The 22,650-nt window shown below is 38.4% G+C and overlaps 1 protein-coding gene across 3 annotated transcripts in view; it reads right to left on the bottom strand.

The window, feature by feature from the left end:
- FIGN (fidgetin, microtubule severing factor) overlaps positions 1–22,650 on the bottom strand; it is a 105,790-nt gene that overhangs the window by 34,044 nt on the left and 49,096 nt on the right. Inside the window, exon 2 of one of the 3 annotated variants that reach the window (XM_030018664.1) lies at positions 14,787–14,841. The exons of the other annotated variants lie outside the window; for them this stretch is intronic. Coding sequence (XP_029874524.1) covers positions 14,787–14,841 — 55 coding nt within the window. The remainder of the gene's footprint in view (positions 1–14,786; positions 14,842–22,650) is intronic. 3 annotated transcript variants of the gene reach the window in all.

Genomic DNA, 22,650 nt, shown 5'->3' with positions numbered 1-22,650 from the left:
CACAGAATCTTACAGATGAATGAAAATAAAAAAGGAGATAATGCTAAATACAGCCAATGAATGAGGTGCAACCATTGAAACCTTGCCATAATCACAGAAAATACACCCAGGTAAATGCTTAATAGAAACTCCTATGAACTAACAGGAGTGACACATAATCAATGAAACTCCTATTAAAGCATTATTAAGATGTAACCTTGTTTATTCTAAGTAATATAAAATGTACCCACTAACACATAAAAGCCATCCATGCACTACCCAGCCTATCACAAAAATGATCAGCTATAGTCTAAAGGAAAATGTTCACAGATACTTCAGAAAAAGAAGCATACACTACCACTTCAGTATTTTTGGTCCAGAAAAATCACTTAGAAGTTATTAATGTATGACAGCATATATTGAACTTATTCTTTCCAAACAGCATTGACTGAATGTCTCTGTAAAATTGATTCCAAGGGACAGCAGTTTACTACTTTGTGTATTCAAATTAAGTTACTGCTTAGCTAAAATATCACATGCAAGGAAGAAATGGAGTTAGTCTCAACATGTGGCTAAATAAGATAATTTGTTTCATGCATAGCAACTCTACAGACTTATTTGTCCGCTGATTCATGACATCTAGCTTATAATTGTAGCATTAGGAGCCATTTATACAGGAAAAGTACTGTGCTTAGTTTCACTTTCACCTCTCTAGTGAGGAAAACTATAGCAATTTAAAGCACTGCTTACCTTATTCACACTACAACTGAGTCTTTGAAAGGATTTTGCCAACATGCAAATTAAGGATCAAATTTCTTTTCACTCTTTATCACACAGCTGTACCACCAGGAAAAGAACAACACAGATATACTCTCAGTTTCAACAGAGTAACTTATGATTTAAATGAAGCATATTTATCTGTTAAAAATTTTTGGTGCCATCTATAAAGTCAAAATTATGCCTAATGCCACCAGGTGTAAGTGTGACAATACAAATATTTCACAGCAAGTACTTTCCCAGGGCAAGTACAAATTAAGGAAATAATGAGCAATCGCAATTCCTGTTGTAGTCAACAATTCTCCTCAAGATCATCACCAGCTTCCCATTGAAAAATACTGACCATTACTCAGCTTGAAATCTGGGAGTTTTTGCTTTGAGCAAGGTCATTCTCATAGGTAGCATACAGTGAAGCAAAGATAATAGTTGTGTCGTAACCATATGTAATATAATAGAGAATGGTGAAAAAATTCTAATTGTATTTATCTGATCTCTATCTGCAGTGTTGCTAAGTATATCAGAAGATGTAAAACTAGTAAATAACGCAGCAGAAAGTTCCTCAATATAAAATGAATCTCCCCAATTACAGGAACTCAAAAGAAAAAGAAAGTTGTAATGGCATTGCATAGACTGTTATTTTAAAATTTTACTTTCCATTTCTACAATTTTCAACCTCTTGGCTTAGGCTATTTTCTCTTTGAAAAAGATACCCCCAATGGAGTCAAAGAATTTCATCAGTACTCTAGTTATTTGGTGCTTTTCTGCAATTTTCTTATTAAAAATACCTGTGTTAGCATTGTAAGCATCTGAACTCTCTTTGTTAGTTACATGTAAAAAAAGGCCTTCCAAAAACTATTCTCCGCAGTATTTCTTTCTTCACCTGTTCTATGAGATAATGTAGCACTGCGGCATAGAAAAATGAATAAACACCGTTTGTGGCTAAAACTATACATATGTTCTTTTATTAGCTTTCCCTTTCTTCCTTCAACATAAGCCACAAGACATTTTGACTTATAATTGCATTTTTATTTTGACATGTTTGTTTTATGATATTTGTTTCTTAAATCTCTTTCAGAACTCTGCAGAGCTGATATACACATCAATGTCTGCTCAAAGTAACAAAAGTGCAATCCAGTGGAATTAAATGCAGTTGTGTTTTGATGCTAAAATAATCTTATAAATACAGTTTCACTGAGTAACAGTGGTGGGAAAATCTCAGGAGGCTCAAGCAAAATCTGTTTGGTTCAAAGATGCATCCTAAAATTTTGACTGTTTTCTACTGAAAAGTATTCCCCTGTTCCCTCCCTCTCCATGCAAAAGTCGTTCATTTAGAGCAGGCTGGTTTTACACCTCAAGAAAACAGAGAAGAGGGCATCCTGAAGATGGAGAGAGGACAGCAGCACTTTTTCTCATGGTAAAGACTGTAAGGTACAAAGAGGATGATTTTGGTATGAACTATTTGTGCAGAATAATTGCAAGCATGTAGAAAGAACAAGAACTAGGACAGTGTGTTTTAATCAGGGATGCAGGAGCACCATTCCTAGTTCTAAAGAACCCCAGTTCTCACACACTGGGACAGTGATTCACTTCAGAAAAAGCAAAATACTTTCTTTCCTCCTCCCCATTCCACACAGTAACTTAAGAGCAATCGATTCCAAAGCAGGCTGAAGCCTGGGAAATGTAACAGCTCAGGCATAAATCTTCCTTCCCAAACCCTTCCCACCTGCCATGATTACTATCAGTCATTCTTACCAATTAAGAAGAAAACAAACATTTCTCACATCTTGCTGTGGGGGAAAAATACTTCCTGCAAGATGTACAGATGGGAACTTACATGGCAAATATTATTTTTCTCCAGAAATAATTTATTATAGTAACAAATAAAGTGGTCCAGGTTCCAGTCTCCAGCCTTGAGAACAAGTGGCACAGTATGGAGGTTAGTGGTCTTGAACCCACACTTGGGTGTATGTCCTGGCTCCATTTAGTTTATATGATGTAGCCTGGGAGACTCCAGAGGAACAGCAAAGCTTTGAAGAATGTCACTGACATTAAGTTGCTTAGTAATGTCAGTGAAATATATATACCAACATCCTATTTATTAGACATTTATTTTTTCATGTGTAAGATACATGGTAGGTCAATTTAAAAACCAGTGAAACATATTCCAAGTTTTCCAGAAGTCTTCACTGCAACTTTTTATAGTTTAAAAAAAATTATGTCCAAAACAGAGGATGAAAGACCTGTCAAAAACACAAAGGATGACCCCCTTTCAGAAAGGCAAATCTTGAGTTTTATTTTTGCAATACAGTTTGCATCTACTCACTGTTTCCCTAAACTTCTATTGAGATCTCTCTTCTTCCTTCATTAATGAGTGCACATCTACGCATATATTAGCTGTAAACTAAAAAAGAAAGGAAGACTGTTGGGAGAGGCACATATTTTCCACATCTGGATTTAATTCAAAGGAAGGGGGAAATCAAGAAAACAGGGATACAATAATGGCTTAAAGAAGAGAGGGGGAAATACGATGGACATCTAGAAGAAAATACCAATTTTGATGCAAATAATCATCAGTTAGATGGCATGGTTCATGAATAGACTAATTAGGGAACTGGATCCAATCAGTAAGAAATACTTTTAAGGTTTGTTGCTCTGAATCCTTGCATTCTTAAACAAAATGGAAAAGTTTGAAGTGCTGCAGGATGTAGAATGAGCTATTGCAGGAAAGCAAAATACACTGAAACAGTAGTCAGGGCTGGAACACAGATACCGAAATGCATGTGTTCTTTAGAAAAAACAAAAATAGATGGAAAAGGGTGTCTGATGACATTATAGACTGTGAAGACATAAAAAGGGATATGTCGGATAAAACACTGGTCATGTCAAAATCATAGACATAGGAAAAAAAAAAAAGTGTGCTGGAGCAGTCCTAGAAATTATGCATTAAAACTCCCAGATTATATCTGGACTTGGAGGGAAGGGGGGGGGGAGGGGGAGGGGGGGCATCAATATTTAAGGGGGCAGAAGAGGTGAATTGATCCAGACAATAGTTATTCTATTAGTTCAAGGTTTAAATACATATATATATATTGCAGAAAAATGGGATGCAGTTCACAATAGGTTTATCAAAGGTAATCAATGCCAAGATAATTTCTTTGATAATATGGCTGATTTTAAGCAAAGGAAATTACTGAATCATCTAACTGCACATCTGCATGTATATGATAGGTTACCTTGTGCATTGACAACTGGAGAGACAGAAATTAGTAAAAGGACTGTAAATTACTTAAGGAAATAATAAAAGGGATATAATGACAGACAGTATTGAAAGGGCATCTACTGAACTGGAGGAAGCTTGGTAATGAAGCTCCTCAGAGATCAGTTTGCAAAACTCCCTTAAATTCATTACTGAATATGAATATGACATAAGAAGTAGGAACACACATTGGAAACTTGCAGATTACACGAAATTAGGAGGCACCACCAGTAGAAACAAAAATCAAAATATCATACAGGTAAAGTATCATGTTCCACGTAAACATAGGTAATGAACATTGAATGTAGTAGTAGTAATGAATGTAGTACAGTCTGAGTTAATAGTGAAAAAAATTGCTACAAGTTGAAACTTAATCACAAAGAAAAGGGAAAGGAAAAAATCTGAAATGTATAAGCTGATTGAAAAATGGACTTTCACCAACTAGTTTGATGTAAATATGGAAACAAACTATGCAGTTGTAAAATATAAACAGGCAAAATTTTTTTGTAGAAAGTATTAATGTCATTATACAGTGAAACCTTGTCAGAATTGTATTTCTGATTTTCTTCAGGGAAGATTAATTTAAACTGGAAGAAGAACAGGGAAAGGCTATAGGGATGACACTGGGAATGAAGAGTGTACATTCACAGAGGATAAAAGACATTGGCTTGCTCTACCCTGCCAAGACTGAATAGGAATATGATTCCTCTGTAAAAATATAATCAGCAAAGCATATACACTGGAGATGAACTATTTAAGTCAAAAAGACAACATTGGCACAAGAACAAATAAGTATAAAACAGCCATAAATAAATTTATGCTGCAAATTAGAAGATTTGTAACTCCCAGGGCAGTAACATTATTGAACAGCCAACCAGAGTCCTGAAGGACAAAAATAATTAGCTCATGTTAAGACACAGCTTTATCATTTTATATTATAATATATAGTGACAGTAGGGGACTGGACTTTGAGATTCCCTAGGCCCTTTTGTATTTTATATACCCATCTCAGAAGGGTTACAGAGCTGCTCTTAGCCTGTGGAAAACTGGCGGGACTAGGCCAGTGATGAGAACATTAAGAGAAAGACAGGAAATTTTAACTTGGCGCAGAGCCATACTAAGGAATGAACTATTGCTTCCAAATGGGCCAGCTCTTTTAAATGCACCTCAGAGAATGGGAAAAGTCCACTTTTACTTGTGCATCTCTATATGTGGGTATATTTCAAGATGATTTTGGGTAGGGAAAGGAGTAAATAGAAATAGTAATACATTTCTGCTCAGTTCTTCAGCATAACTCGCTTCCTTGTCCCCAGTTATCTAAAGGTTAAGCTCAGAACAGCATTGCAGAGCCCAGCATTCCTTCCACTCAAGGTGGCAAAACCATTCCTCTTTAGATATGTGCTGCCAGCTTCATTCCAATTTAAATACTAATGCACTTTTTTCTTTTCTTTTCTATTTTTTTCTTTCTTTATTTTAACTAATAATAATTCACTTGTGCCCTCTGGTATTGGCACCTACACTGCTGTATGATAAAATTATGTTGGGTTACATGCAGAGACCTCCAAAATATCCATTTTGTAACGTGTTTTTCTGTTGGTTTTTTTTGTTTGGTTGGCTGTTTTGGTTTTGGTTTTTTTTTTTTTTTTTTTAAATAGATATCTTCAGATACTGCTTAGAGATTGTGAAAAGTGGTTTTCCTTTTATGAACTTTAAGCATGTGGCAGTGATCAAATGGGTACAGCTGTCCTTTAAGGACATTGGCAATTATTGTCATCATACCTCCTGTTAGGCAGTTTAAATTGCTTAAAACTTTGATAATGATTACTTGACTGCATTTAAATGAAGGTCGTTTACCCTTCCATTCCCTACTTATATAGCATCTTTCGTGCAACACGCCTCAAGGCCCTTTCCAAAGAACACTAATCAGTACACAAAATTATATTGAAGCAAATAACCTTGTCACAAATTCCATTACACAGTAAAAGCTAAATAAAAAATAATAGCTTTCCTGTCTATATTTAAAAATATATATCCACTTAGTGTCAAGCTTTTCAAGTAGAAGAGAATGCCACAGAAGAGCACGGATTGTACTGCACAGCAAGGAAATGAAAAGTAAACTATTGCTTCGACACGCTTAACCAATACTCGCCCTACCTTACCAATACAATGGGCAATTGCAAAAATCAATATTTTTAAAATGCTGGCTCATGTTAAACTCAAAAATTTTCAATGGGAATTTCAAAGGAACAGCTGAAGCCATGTCCAAGAGGGCCAACCAGCCAGTGGAACAGAAATTGCCTTGTCTTGCAATAATAACTGTTTTAAGGTTTGATTGAGGCAAGACTAGCATCAATCTGACATTTACTTAAAGGAGAACTGTAACCATTTCGCTCAGCCTGCCAGTTCAAAATGGAAGAAGGATTTCTTCCCATAAATAAAGGTAATTTCTTATCTATGTACACATACAACCTCCTACACTAGCTCAGACAAGTGAATGTACTTCCCTTGCTTGCAAGCCTAGACAGGAGAAAAGATGACTGATAATGTCACTCCCATTCCATAGTGGGCTTGTTGGCTACTTACTGGTAACCCTGACACTGACTGTAAATACAGCAGTCTCCACAAAATCCAGCAGGCTCTTTGAGTTGCTACAAATTGACATAAGCAAAAACATCAATTAAAACAGCCTGGAAATCACCTTTCTTCCTAACCAAACAAGTGATTTGTTGCACTTCAGTGGCAAACTCAGCCCTTGCCTTGTCACAGGTCTGGAACCGTAACAGAAACTGCAGAAAAACTATGCACACAACAAGCTAAAATGACAAAAATCTTAGTTCACGAATAGATGTAGCATTGTAATTATAGCATTATCTGTGTTGCAGAATATCACACACACCACAAAAATCCAGTGATGGCTCTTGCAGATATGTTCTGTGGTAGTTTCTCATCTGGAAAAGCAGGAACAAAATGAAACCAACTACAACCCTTCTGAAGAGAGAAAACATCTGAAAAATCAGAGGACAAGAGCCACCCCATATCCCATATAATTTAACTCTTTTTTTGTCTGACAGAAATATAACAGGGAAGGGGAAGAGAAGAAAGATTAAATACAAGGGAGAGCAGTAAAGATGTCCAGAAATAAGAGAGACACACTCAAAGCTCTTACTCAAGTATTTGCATTTATTGCTGATTTCAGCTTGTGAAAAATGAAGAAGTTGAGGAAATAAAATACAAATTAAAGAAGCGAAAAAGAGAAACAGAACATTTGGAAAACTCATTTTAAAATTAAAGAGAAAACAACTAAAATACAAATAAATAAAACTTTCACTGCACAGTAATCCACAAGATGCCTGTGCTTAAAGTGATGAAACAGTCTTTGTTCAGAGAGTCCCAGCTGCCAACATTTATACAGAGTTTGGCATACTATACGGTGATCTTTTCACATACAAAAACAAACACAATTTTCTTTTGGAAGCTACAGACCTCTCCTGCAATTCCAACTGAAATGATTTATTGGCCAATTGACACTTCTTGAATTAATTCTTCTTCAAGTATAACCTAGGAAATTCCATCTCCTATCAGTTATGTCAAATTTGACAGCCTCAGGTGAAATTTCTCCTTTCTTAATTATTTTATTATCCCATTAATTCTCCCAATCCATTAGTCACACTCCCATGTCCCCCTCTGAAAAATTTCTCTTCTTCCTGGATGTCTATACCTTTCAAGAACCTCAAATAAACAATGTCCTCGACAATCTCTTTGCTATACTAAATATGTTTCACTACTGTCATTTCCCTTCAGAAACTAACTAGTGCTTATGCATCAGCTTTTCTCCACCTTTTCTTTAGTGACAATTACAGAAGGAACAACCAAAGTGATCCTCTCAGAGCTACAGGTAGAGGTGTCCGATTTTCACTACTGTGTGCTATGATAGTTACATGCATGTGCTTCCCCACCCCCTGCCCAAAAAAGCACTTTTGAAAACTGTACATTGCAAACCATATCTTAGCTGTTGCCTACTGTTCCTCTATATGAGGTGACAATAAAAGGCGAAATGCACCATGTTGCAAATCTACCGATCGAAAAAGCAATGTGTGTTTTGGTGGCTGTGCTGAAGGGAAGGGCATAGTACAGATACCACTCTCAAAACTGGTGATCTCTGGGACAGGCTGCCCAGGGAGGCTGGGGAATCTCCATTCCTGGAGGCTGCCAAACCTCAACAGGACAAGGCCCTGACTGACCTGGTCTAATTTTGAATTAGCTCTGCTCTGAGCAAAAGGTTGGGCTGGATGACCTCCAGAGGTCCCTTCCAACCCAACTTGCTCTCTGTGAATCACTTAAGAGTTTCATTCCAGAAATACAGTGTAATACCTCAAATCAGCTTCGTGCTGAATTCCCCATTAGATCTTGTGCTGTGCTATTATTTCCCTTACAGTCTGATACCAGATGCAAGAAGTACAAAGACTGGATCTCTTCTCCCAGCAGTATTGTTAGGAGATTTAGGAGATTATTCAGCTTCTCCTGGATGGTAGCCATTTTTACAAATTGTGAGAACAGAGAAGATGGATGGATCACACTGGAACGGGGGAACAACCTCAAGGGAATATGTAAGACAACCATCGGTGCAGCAGCCATATCACCTGCAATGGGGTAAAACATGGAACTCTCCATTGTTTTGGATTATTCCAGAAGGATAACGGTCAGCAAAGCCAAGTATAGAGTCACCACGTTTGCCAAATGATCCCAGCTCTTTCTGGAATACAGGTTTCAGTTGTTTTTGAGAAGGGATATATTGCTCCCTCCCAACATTGAGGGCAAAAATGGAGCCTGCCTTGTCTCAGATATCTCAGTCAATACATAACCTAGAAACACTGCTGTCAATCTAATGCAGATTAGAAGTGGCTGAATTTTCACTACTTTGTCTAAATTTTCTCAAGAATACCCTTATTTCTGCAGACTGAATTGGAGGATCATATACTTCATTTTCTTCAAGACCTTACTGTCCTTTTGCTATTCGGTTATGGCAAATCATCAAACCACTGTAATACTGTTTCCCTGACACAAGGATCAACTCGTCGCTTTTGGGGACAGTCCCTGCTCACAGCAGTATAGAGATTATTTTAGACACAACTGGAAATGGCAGAGTCCCTTTGGGGTTGGCGTTCACTAGCCTAGTATCTAATATAGAATAAATATGCTAAGAACTCCAAGTCAAGTGTAGTATGCTCCAATAAAAAGGAAAAGAATAAGAAATAAAACTATTAATGGCAGCACAATAAAAAATAAAAATAAAAAACCCACTCAAAAATAAGTAGCAAATCAATTAAGCAAAAAACCTGAGAGAACAAAGAGGTGCTCAAGGCTACCAAGTACCTAATTCTAGAGAGTGCGTTCTTCAAGATATTGAGCATCACAGCACTGAGTTGGCAAAATAAGTATATAAATCACTGCAAAACCTTGTATGTTTTCCAGTAGGAACGTGCCTACCCTCAAGTCAAATCGGAATTTCTTGAATTGGTGTTTAGCAATCAAGACAGCAGCTTGCCAAACTGGCTCTTTTAAAATGCTTTTCCTTAGAGAAGATTCACATTGGTAAAGTCTTCCACAATTACATTTCCTCTGGAACTAATTAAAGGATAACATTTTTCATAATCATGTTTTAAAAAGCTGATTTTCAAACGTTATAAAGATACAATTAATTTTTAGAACTTTAGGCAAGGCAGTCAGAATAATACAACATTGGAAAGTATTTTCAACACAAGTTGAAAATATACCAAAAAATGAGCAGATTATATGCCTTCAAAAGGAGGCCAATATTAGGATTTTTTCTACCATTTTTTTTAAATTTTTTAATATGTCTAGAAAAGGAATTCAGTTTTAAAATCAAAATTATTTAAAAATGAAATATTGTCATATGTCATTCAACTCTTAAATCTTATCCACTCAGGAAGAAAAAAAAAAATCTTAAAGTTTTATGGTTGAGGATGCAGTAATTCTTTTGATTATCTGACAATCACAGGTTTTGATTATTTGATAATCACAGAAGCAGGCAGGTTTATTTTTTACTTTGCTACAAATGTAATAAATATTATTGCCTCTGCTACAAAAGCTCAGAGACTCTGACTAAAGATTGCACATAATTCCCATAGTATTGCCTTCATTGTTGTATGTCAACCATCATGCCTCTCAGCTGCTATCATACGATAGATACTCTGTCTTAAAGGCGGTCACCGCAACGCAGCCACTTCTGGAGTAGAGTGACATGTGCTATTAACACATGGCAGATTATGATCCCTGTACAGAAGAATGCTGTCTATCTGAAAGTACTACTGAAGAAATACAGGTGATCTTCAGTAAAAGACAAACATGGCATCTTCATGACACAAAACACAAACCATGCAACCCAAAACTATAAATGTTTAAGACTGTAACTACTTATGATCTCACTTATTCAACAGCTTGTATATCCAGTAGCAAGGTAACCTTACTACACTGTCTGGAGAATTGGTTTAAGATATCTCAGTGGGACTTAGAGTATCCAGACATAAACTGGCTGAACTGTTAACCTGAAAGAAACCATTCAGTATTGCCCTAGAATTAATTAGTTCCACTTTAACATGGAAAAGGGTTTCAGTGGGAAAAGTGCCAGAATGAGAGCCATCAAAACAGACCTCTGGTAATCACCAGAGAGCAGGAGTATTAATCTATCTGATTAATCCGTTGAGCTGTAATAGTTCCTCAAGGGCAGTGTGATGAGTTGGTAAGTGAACCTGGTGTCATTCTTCTGTCCCCCGCTCCAGAAGGATACAGGTCTGTACAAGAAAGCTTGCTGGCAACAGCAGTGCTTCCCATTTGCCCTGATAAGAACTGGTTGAAAGCAGCTGGATACTTCTCCAGACCCACCAGATGCTACCTTTGCTGAAAATTTTGCAATGCTTTCACCAGAACCATAGTGGCTTTGGCAACATTAAGTAGGGATTGAAGCACTTGAGAGGAATAGTTAGCAATGATACAATACTAGAGCTATCATGGAAGCCAGTCCTGGTATAAGAATAAAATATATTCTGGTAATAAGATCTGTCAGAAGAAGCCTCCCTGCCAAGGAAGCAGCAGAGGTTTTTGACAACCAGCGGAGAAAAGCTACAGAGTAAATATGATCATAACTGACTGTACAGCTACTGTCAGCCTTTTGCCACATTAAAGCGGGTGTGCTACGTTAGTACACCTTAAAATTTTTGGCTTCTGCTGGATATTTGAATGTTGGGAGCCACTAGGTCTGGGGAGGGAATGAGATTTCACTGTATTTAAGAGAAGATTCCCCACCCCCCCTTTCAAAGAGGATAAACATGTTTATCTCATCTTCTGGTCCCTACAAGGAAACTTATTAAAGCTATTGTACTGGCTTTGTGTGGCAAGGTTTTGGTAGCGGGGGGGTTACAGGGGTGGCTTCTGTAAGAAGCTGCTGGAAGCTTCCCCTGTGTCTGACAGAGCCAATACCAGCCGGCTCTAAGACGGACCCGCCGCCGGCCAAGGCCGAGCCAATCAGTGATAGTGGTAACACCTCTGTGATAACATTTTTAAGAAGGAAAAAAAGTTGCTGGGATGGAAACAGCAGCCGGAGAGAGGCATGAGAACATGTAAGAGAAACAACCCTGCAGACCCCCAGGTCAGTGAAGAAGGAGGGGGAGGAGATGCTCCAGGTGCCGGAGCAGAGATTCCCCTGCAGCCCGTGGTGAAGACCATGGTGAGGCAGGCTGTCCCCCTGCAGTCCATGGAGGGTCCACGGTGGAGCAGATATCCACCTGCAGCCCAGGGAGGACCCCACGCTGGAGCAGGTGGGTGCCTGAAGGAGGCTGTGACCCCGTGGGAAGCCCACGCGGGAGAAGGCTCCTGGCAGGACCTGCAGATCCATGGAGAGAGGAGCCCACGCTGGAACAGGTTTTCTGGCAGGACTTGTGACCCTGTGGGGGACCCACGCTGGAGCAGTGCGCTCCTGAAGGACTGCACGCCGTGGAAAGGACCCATGCTGGAGCAGTTCATGAAGAACTGCAGCCCGTAGAAAGGACCCACATTGGAGAAGTTCGTGGAGGACTGTCTCCCGTGGGAGGGACCCCACGCTGGAGCAGGGGAAGAGTGTGATGAGTCCTCCCCCTGAGGAGGATGAAGCGGCAGCAAATAACGTGTGATGAACTGACCGTAAACCCCATTCCCTGTCCCCCTGTGCCGCTGGGGGGGTTGGTAGAGAATCCGGGAGTGAAGTTGTGCCCGGGAAGAAGGGAGGGGTGGAGGGAAGGTGTTCTGAGGTTTGGTTTTATTTCTCATTACCCTACTCTGGTTGATTTGTAATAAATTGAGTTAATTTTCCCCAAGCTGAGTCCGTTTTGCCCATGATGGTAATTGGTGAGTGATCTCTCCTGTCCTTGTCTCGACCCACAAGCTCTTTGTTATATTTTCTCTCCCCTGTCCAGCTGAGGAGGGGGAGTGATAGAACGGCTTTGGTGGGCACCTGGCATCCAACCAGGGTCAACCCACCACAGCTATCTAAAACTGAGGTGCTGGAGAAAGCATGATGGGAGAGACAGTGTTATCCGCCAGCCTCCAGTAAGGATTTTGGTGACTGAGCAGAAATGTTTATGGTGTCAGTAAACTCCTACAAGCATTTGGACTGACACCCGTGGGCAAAAACTAAGACAAATGCCAGCTATTGCCAAGGACAATCTGCAATTAAGAATTTCACAGAAAAAATATGAGACAAAGGGAATAGACAGTAAATCAAACAAACTGAAATAAACTGGAACAAAAATTTAACATATCAAATTATTCCAAGAAAAGACAAAATTATCCCAGTGACTTAGATTTCAGAAAAGTTGCGAATGCTGAATCATCAGGAGCCATAATTTCATCTATCCAGGTTCCTGATGTAGGAAATGCTCACACAATTTCTGTCACCTTTTAAAAAGACAGTATTTTCTACTGAACTAAACAGAAATCTATCCTATCTTAATAAGCTAGTCTCCACTTGGCAGCTGCATATGTGTAGAATATTTCTAAAAGGGAACCAGGTCGCCAAAGGAAGCATCTATTGAGCATCTTTTACTCATTGACTTCCTATTTTTACTCTGTGTATTACACACTTTCCCCCTCGTGTGTTGGACACCTCGGCTCTGGAATCACACTGGGAGTCAATCATTTTGCAGTCTCTGACCCAGAGTATTGATTCAATGCTGTGAAAGATGCCATTTAGTTATAATCAGTAACTAAACTGTAAAACTATATTATTTATTACTTTAATTCATTCACTCTAATAATATGACTAAACACCTTTAACTTCATTCATTAACTCTCTACAGTAGCCACGTCATGCCAGCAAGACAAAAAGTAAACAAAACAAAATTATAAAGTCCAAACAGGCCTTCTGGAGCATGATCAGATCAGGCTTTACAATGTGTTCACCTCTGCAAAATAATAGTAGGCAGCCCTTTAATATCCTTCTTTGAAAGCCAAATTTAGCTTCTTTACATATAATTTTCAAATGGACACATGCCATTCTCTTATCCATTCATAATAGACTTGTTTCCTACTCTTTCTGGTGTCTGTATACAGACACCAGACTCCCATGAAACATCCCATTAGTGCCACTGCTGAATTCTGGTTTCACCTGATGTCACCTTTCATTACCACAGGCAATTTAAAGCTTAAGCATTCTGCCATAGCTGAGGAGACATAAAAGACCAAAAATTACTTTAGAAAAATTATTTCTCAGAAAAAGTCCAGGAAGAATTTATAAGTCTCCTCTCTCCATTATTTTTTTTATCCCCAACAGCAATTACTCCAAAACCTGAAGTGTTTTCCCATTTATTTAGCCTCACATTAGTAATAAAAAATATTATTTTCTTAACTTTACAAGCCTATAAGGCATAAAGAATCTTTTAGATAAACACAAGGTGAATTCTGATGGAGTCAATCCCCAAGCTTGGAAATGATAAAAATACGGGTAAAGAAATCAGTTTTATCTTCTCTTGCATGGCTACCCCATGTCTTGTCAATCCAATACAGATGGGAAGAAGTAAAAGCATTTAACAAGTATTTTCAACAAAGAGGAGAGGGAAAGGAATTATCATCATCAGAGAGAGAACATTTAATAAAATACTTTAAACAGAAATTACTTTAGTTACAGGAGACCAATAAAGATGGAAAAAACAAGCAATCCAAATAGCATGTTGATGGATCTCAAAGCTTTTCTCTTGCAGAGCCTAGTAAAAGAATGCACCGAGAATTACTTTGCTTTTACTGTTCAATAATTCTGTGTTTGTATCTCTATGATGAAAGAGTGTACCTGATGGAATAAGTCCCAAGTCCAAGAGTCTTTACTGGACAATCTGTAGACCTGAATTATGAATTACTCTACCAATGAACCAACAAGTTTCAAATGCTTGCCTTTTTGTGGAGGCTCAGCACAAGACACTTAAGGGGCCAGAAAGTACTGCCTGAAACAGTTACCATCCCAACTGTGAAGGATAATGAAAAGAAAATCTTCCTTTGGCATAAAGAGAAAAAACAATATTATAAAGATATATCTTGAAATACAAGCCAGATCTTTCACATTAAATGGTTCCTGTCTATTGTTAACTTCAAATGAAGAAGTTCTAGGACGCCTTCCCTTCCTCCCAGATGAAATTCAAATCATGAGAATCTCATATGTATTAGAATGGGAATAGTAGCTTCTAAGTTGAGAGAAATAACTCTGAAGGAGGAAAAAAATAAGTTCCCTTACCCCAAGATGAATCCTTTAGTCTCTCTTCCTCAATTCCATCCTTCTTAAGATGAAGCTTGGAAGAAGAATCCATAGTTAGATGGATACAACAACTTACTCCCACCCATTAAAACGTATCTTTCAGCAAAAGAGAATTCAAGGGAAGAGTGAAAATGGTTTGAGGTTGAGCTGAAAGTTAGTTTTATAGCAGCCGGTCAAGAAGTCAAATCCAAACAACCTCTTCTCTTTCACTTTTATCAGAACATAATCTGAGGAATGTTGTAGATCAGAGACACAAACAAAGGAATTTTGAATCCTTCGTATGCCTAAACAACTTGTCTTATCTAACTGAGAAGCAGTGGGGTAAATCTTCTGTAGTAACTCATACTCTTTGCCTAGGTATTTGTAAAGTGGTCATACTCAAATATGGATAACCCATTTAAACAACAAGTTCTTTGGGATCCTTAGGGTTGGATGAAAATCTAGAATGACAGTATTTAGCTAATATCTACAGAGAAATTATGTGGAAGGGCTACGGGGAACTGAGGTTTATAGCAGGAAAGATTGGGGACTTTGACGCTGTATTATGCCAAGTCCCACATGTAAGTCATTTCATTCTTTCCTCTGGATGACTGATTAATCCCATTCCACTACAGCAGCAGCAAGTTGTAAGATACTTTACAAGTGCACCAAGCTATTCCCAGTGCTATTGCCAAACAAAGTAAGAATATTTTCTTTGATGTGAAGAAAAGTTACATTCCTTCCTCCTTCAATTGCCAACAGTGTTGAAAAACTACTTAGGTGAATGGCTAGATATCACTAAAATCTTGTTACACAACATATCCGAAATCTCATTCAGATCAAGCGACAGAGATATGGAGATCAGTGGGGGCAGAAAATAAGCAAAAAGGAAAAAAGTGAAAAAGAGAAATACATTAATAAAGCACTTTCATGAAACCTTTCTTGCTTCTCAGCAGAGCCTTAAGCATGTCAAGAGTATTTTAAGTGTCGCATCAGGTACAGATAATAATTAAGAGAAAGGGTATGTGAAGAAATATATGTGAAAGATATTTTGTGCCCACTGAAGTGCTATGGCACAGGCACTAGACAAATGACTTAGTCTCAGAATTTCTCCACTCAGAATCTGTGATGGCAACAGATCTGCCTTTCAACAACCATTTCATTTTCTTGGTTACTGCCCAAAATGTTTTCCAATCTAAGCCATGTTTTATAACAAATGTGTAAAGTTTCAGAGTGCTACAGAAAGCATTAGAAAAATGCAAATTGTACTACTGGTTAGTGCAGTTTCTATAAGTAGCAGTCATAATAAATAATTGAAATGAAATAACATGTACTGCTGATGCACAGTGAAGGGAGAAAGCCCTACTGCACCTGGCTGACGGAACTACAGATACTGCTGAAGACAGGAACATTACACTTTACTATTGAGATGTACAGTGCCTTCAACTGAAGACCAAATCCTAGCTGGCTAGAAAAGAACAGAATTACAGCTCGGTTGTGTCTGAGAATCCATGATAATCCAACAAATAATATTTAAACAAATGTTGTTCAAAAGCATTAGCTTCTCTAAAGATCTGTAATATACCAAGTTGTTGTTCTTCCCTATTTATGTGCTACAGGTATTGTAACAGCTCTTGTACTTCATAGCCTACTGGAAGCTCAAGCTGTAGATGTTTTCACCAAAGGTCTCAATAGTATGAACTGAAGCTCTTCCATAGCAGTCCCAAAAATTACTGCTCATTGGCCAAGGCTCTGTTGACAACCCTCCACTCCAGGAATCCTTTCAGACTGTTTTGTGCTTTCTGGGTGACATTTGTTAATTATGGGGAAAAAAAGATGTTTTATTTTACCTGCATTATTGTTGCAGAAACAGCTATCTGAGCCAGTTACCACACTGGACTTCCTGAAAACAGACCAAAAAAACCAAGAGACGCTGTCTCCGCTGCTCTGTGCAAACATACACACACACACAACTGTTCTGTTTGCAGTAAATAATTAAGAGGTGAATTACATATTTTTAATAGACGATTTTCTAACGATATAATTGTTAAAATAGTGGGTGGTGGGGGAACCCGATCTCCAAATTCAATGGGATAACAATCTTTCCCTTGGACCCTGAGCTTATCCCTTCAAGTTACAAAAACAAAACTCCCAGAGAACTGGCAAAAAAATTTATTGCATTATTGTTGGCATCAAAACAGAGGAACTTTTAATCTATCTCAGCTGAAATCACATGATCCGGTAGCCTCGGGGGAGGGATCTTAATAGCAGTCAGGGCAAAGAGGAGAAGAGAGCACCTTTCCTCAGCCCGGAGCTAGGCAGCAGGTTCTCCACAGCTATTCTCCACCATCCACCCAAGCCCATGGGGCCAGCACGGTGGGAAGCGCAGAGGCAGTGGGCTCACAGAGGTAGTGTTGGGCATCAGGGCTCGGCAGTTCCTGATAGCCCACCCCAACTACAGCTATGGACACACGCCACGGCCCTCCCGCTGCCAGCCGACCCCGCTTTTGATCATAGCACATTTGAAGAGCTTTTAGGCTACTTCTGCAACAACAGACTGTGTGCTATTGTACTCAGGATTGGAAAAGATGACGGAGACAGCACTGAAAAAAGTAAATTGGCTATGAGCAAGTCCCTATCTCCTATTTGGTATCGATAACATATTCCTTTAATGAGCGGCAGGAGAGAAGAAAAAAACCGAAACAACCAAGGAAGATGGAGAAATGGCTTTCATCAACAGAAATGCATACATCAGCCAACAAGCTGAATAATCACAAAACGGGGAAAAACCCTGATCCAAGCATTAATAATTCAATTAGTATTCATTGAAATAACATTGATTTTAATTAATCTATTTCACATCACTTTTCATATCCTATGTGCTTTCTATTACAGCTTAAAAATCATTAGTGTATGAGCCTGCTAAGTACTCATATCTTTAAAAATAACAAAAAGGAGACACAAACTTGCCAAAGAAATTTTTTAAAGCCTTCAACAGTCAATAAAGAAAAATGAAATGTATTTGCTTGTCACTGTGCATTACTAATATGAAATACACTAGTATGTTGCCAGCTGTATTATATACATAATTTGATTCACTGGAACTTCAGTATATTAAAATATTGGTAAAAACTGCACCAGCCACCAAAGTATATACTTATCAGCTTGTATTTGCACAATACAATATCTGGCACTGTTCGGTGACTGACTGAAGCAGAACACTTTTCATTTATTCTACTGCTCTGAGCTCATCCAAAATACAGAGGAACAAAAAACCGTGCATGTTTCTCTCTGAAGTAGGCCCAGCAGATCGATAGAGAATATCTATGTCCATCACAGAGCTTTGCTGGAGATGATGTGGAACAAGGCACCTTTCTAAAGGAAACTCCAAGAGCCACTGTAATTCCTAAAGCTCTGTGCACCACAGCCAGCCAGAGCCAGCACGCAAGAACTGTGCTTCTCTGCTTTAGAGAAATTACGTCCTTTCTCATGTTGGGTAATGTTGACACTCTGGCCTGGGCCCTTCAGCAGGGTACCTTCCCAGTGGGTCCCTACCAAGATGGATAAAAGATAAAGAAGAGAGATGCATAGGCAAATCCAATTTGATAGAGAGCAGCAAGACCAGTCTGAACTGCCTAGTATACTAAAATGATTTTGTAAAGAGATAAAAATAAATACGCTCCTCTTTACATTCTCCTGTCATTACCCTTTATGTCATAGTGATATAGTGAATCCACAATTATTGTTATGATTTATTTTATTTTATTTATTTATTTTTACAATACATTGAGGAAATTTCTAACTTTGGATGCAGTCTGATGTCCTTCTACCTAGCTGGGTAACTACAAATCAGAGATATGACAGTCCAAGCACTTGGTTTTTAAATAAGGGGTTTTGCTTCCTGTAGGCCTCTAATTAAGCTCAGTCAATTTTTATTAGTTTCCACAGGCTCAGATTTCATTGCAAGGCAATCAAAATACTTTAAATCTTTTCACTGTCAGTCATCCATCTTTGCCCAAGAGAGCCTTTCACATCACAGCTTTTACCTTATTCTCCAACAATGCTCATACTTGTTCTCTTAATTGATACTTGTTTACACTAACGATTTTTGCTACGTGTGAAATACTTTCATGTGTAAAATAAACTGTAAGTAGCATTTCTCCATCTCCACCCCAAACTCATTATCCAAATGCTACAGGTTACTCCACATTTCTATATACACAAAACACAGAAGTGCTGATTTTCTTACTTAGTAACAGTTGTGGTCACCTTAGGTGTGCCGGCAGTTCAGCAAGGGGCACAGCCTGCCACTGCACATTATCACAGGATAATAGGACAGAAGAATTTACATTCCAGATACCTTTCCAAAAAAATACCATAATTGGCTTATCAACAGTACTCAACCAAGCGCAATATAAAGCTCAGGCACGAGCTTATTTTATATATGCGTACCTATCTAAATATATACTTGTGTAGATAGCTATCGATATCTTTTTTTCCACATCATGTGCAATATTGAATTACGTTATCTTTTCCAATGGCATTACACACCTTGCACCAGCCTGCAGTATGTAGATACAATAAGCACTATCACTTAAACCACAGAAATCTTTGCACACCACGTCTGTAAACAACCTCAGTGCACTTCAGTTTCCACGGAAGTATGTATTTGTTAAAGCTTTCTTACCTGAAAAAAGAAAAACACTAATAGCACCATGGGAGTTTCGAGAAAGGCAGGCAAATTATGATCGCATTTACCATCTAATTTGCTCTCTGAGGCTTGTTCAAACAGTGCAAACATTGTGCTCCTCTTCTTCATTTGTTCTGACAAGCAGGATGACAACTAATCACCATCAAGAGCTTTCCCACTCTCCAGGCCCCCATTTTCTGTTTATCCAATTTGATGCCTTCCAGCCAAGGAAACTGTTAGCCTTCCCTGCCACACCAACTGAGAAGGCCAGCTCTCCAAGGCCGGATTTCAACTAGAAGTCTTGTAGGGTGTGAATCCACAGTGCTAAGCAGGAATAAAATGAGCCCTTTCTGCTGCGCAGTGTGCGATAGCACCAGCAGTGGGTTCTGTATAGGGTGACAAAAACACCCGAGGGAGGCAAAGAAGGTTGGAGACTGACACAGAAAAAGGAGCCTGAGGAAAGGAGAGGCATCTTCTACCCTCTTCCTTTATTTTCCTCAAAAGACAGATCTGTGATCTACCAAAGCATTGCCATGTAAGTCCTGAAATGTGCAAAAATAAGACCAAAAAAAAAAAAAAAAAAAAAAAAAAAAGACAAAAAAAAAAAAAAAAAAAAAAAAAAAAAAAAAAAAAAAAAAAAAAAAAAAAAAAAAAAAAAAAAAAAAAAAAAGAAAAAGCTTGGAGAATACTGGAAAGTTACTTAAAGGATGTCTGTCCTTTGATAGATCTTCTCTCCAAAACTATTGCACTGATTGGCCTTGATAAGACTCAGCCACACAATCAAATTATCTTGGCTTAACAAGTTAAGCCAGTGTCATTGCCCACATGTCCCCTCTTCACCCAGACCCTAAGCAAGAAAACACAAATTGAAATGAAAAAGGACTAAGCCATATTACCTCACATGCCTGTTGGGCTAAAATAGTACACAGTAGATACCATTCCTTAGCAGATGCATAAGCCATAAAGATTTCAGATGGGCCACTTGTTATAAACCTAAAAGGGAAAACGATGTTGCAACTTTGGTATTTAATAACGTAAAAAGTATGCACACACATGCAAGTAAGGACTCACTACAATTCAACCTTACTGAACAGAGGTCATATCAAAACTGGGCAATGTGTTAAGCAACGTATATGGTATAACAATCACCAAATTTTCATTGCTTTAGCTGTCTGATACTCTATTATTTCTGATATCTTGAAGGAAATAATGTCAACAGGAAGCTGTCTGACTCCAGATTCATCAATTTTAAGAGGTCTTGATCTTCACATTGACCAAATCCATACCAAAAATTCTTTCTTTTTCTTTATAAGCATTTGAAAAATGCAGCTAGGCTTTAACTGATAAATTATACACACTCTCTTACTGTTACTTCTGCCCCTTTGCCTGCAGGCAGCAGCCCATAACTCCAGCCAATGTCACCAGTGCCACTAACCAGCACCACTGCATCGGATTTAGCTATACAAAATGCTGACATTAGGAAGCCACCTGGCTCAAACTCTATGCTACTTTTTGAAAGGTTATTAAATATTTTCCTGGATCTTGCGATCCTGCTGTTTACACACATAATTAAAAAGTCTGCACTAGAATACATTTTGAGTCATTTTGATTGTTCATGAGATATTGTGAAAACTTGTCCTAATCGAGAGTGTGTGTTTGTGTGTGTGTGTGTCTTTCATTTTTTGTTGTTTTTTTTTCCCCCAAACATTCCCAGAGTATTTTCACACCCTTTCTAATATCAGGAGGGTTTTATTCTTTCTAAACATTCACTCTCTTTTTTAATGCCTACTCAGGAAAAGATGTAGAAATAAAGTATGACAAACGCAAATATCTTTAGAGCCTCATACTTGGCAAAGGGATAAAACAGGCCATGTATAACCTATACCACTTCTTACGAAAGTACTATTTGAAACAGAGGGGAATTTTGCAAACTAAAGACTGCAAAGGTTTCAGTGAAAGGAGACATAATACAATTCTTTGGAAAGAGGTTGGTATATTCTTAGGAGGGACAAAGGGGGGTAAAAAAAGCCATTCCCCTTGCTCCTGCTGCTTCCAAGAGTACTTGTAATTTCCTTTTCTTGAAAAAGATTTAGGGGACAGGAACATCAAAGCTGTTGTCTCTGCTGCATGTTACATGAGGGCCTTCAGATTGTTCTCTATTACAATGATAAATATCTTCATGGCAGTGAGAGGTTCCCCCACATCACTCTGCTATCCATGCATCACACCACTCTATGGACCAGAGAGGTGGATTTTACTGATTTAATGATAGATCTGGTAGCCTAATGGATTTTAGATTAGACCAGTCCACTCTCACGTCAGTATATAATCTTCATAAGTGTCTGAGCCTGAAGATGTTCAATGGTAGAGCTGAACTACTTTCTCCAAATGCTTCATATGTTATTTCTATAGGCTGTTATATTTAAATGGTCCATATAAAATTCACAGATGTCTTTTCCTTTAGCCATTACTGCTGTTTTCTAGTGGTTGGCTCATCTGTGATTTTAACTTGTAAAGATCAATTAAGCCACTATCCCCAAAGTAACAGGACACTGCAGAGCTGCAAAAGATGAGCTAATGGATTTTTTTCACCTCGTCTGCTTCACAGCATTAACTTGGAGGATCTTAAATTCTGAGCTTTTAGATCAGACATGGATGTTTGCAGAAAGAAGCCAAAGCCCCAAAGTAACTTTCTTTAACAATTAGTACCCTGCGCAACTTCAGTGATGTCGATAGAATCAAGGGGGAGGTAAATCAGTGTGTGTTTTTGGCAGCTTTCCCTTTTCTGCCAATTAGAACAATCAGACTCTAAATTTCACATTGAGCTAAAAGAAATTAGCAGCGTTATCTTGGTCAAATGTTAAAGTAAATAGCACTTGAAGCGTTAATCATAATTGCAGTTTTTCAAGTTATTCATAACTCATTCCCATTGGCTCATTTTCCCATGCTTACCACAGTGAACATATTTTGATGAGCGGCATTAAGACTGCTTTGTCTGTGCCAAAGGAAAGAGCTGGGTCTCAGTTGCTAAAGCAGCAGGCTGCCAAAACAGCTGGACTTACCTTCCCCAGAGAAGCCTTCTGCTGCTTGTGGGAAGCAGTTGGGTACAGAGGAGCGGAACAGGTGGGAGGACATGGTAAGAAGATAACTGGTTTCAGACATCCTTCTTCAAGT

This window comes from Aquila chrysaetos, chromosome 6 (genome assembly GCF_900496995.4).
Source record: "Aquila chrysaetos chrysaetos chromosome 6, bAquChr1.4, whole genome shotgun sequence".
NCBI lineage: Eukaryota > Metazoa > Chordata > Aves > Accipitriformes > Accipitridae > Aquila > Aquila chrysaetos.
Note: the sequence above shows the minus strand (reverse complement) of the source record. Positions and strands in the feature narration are given on the sequence as shown.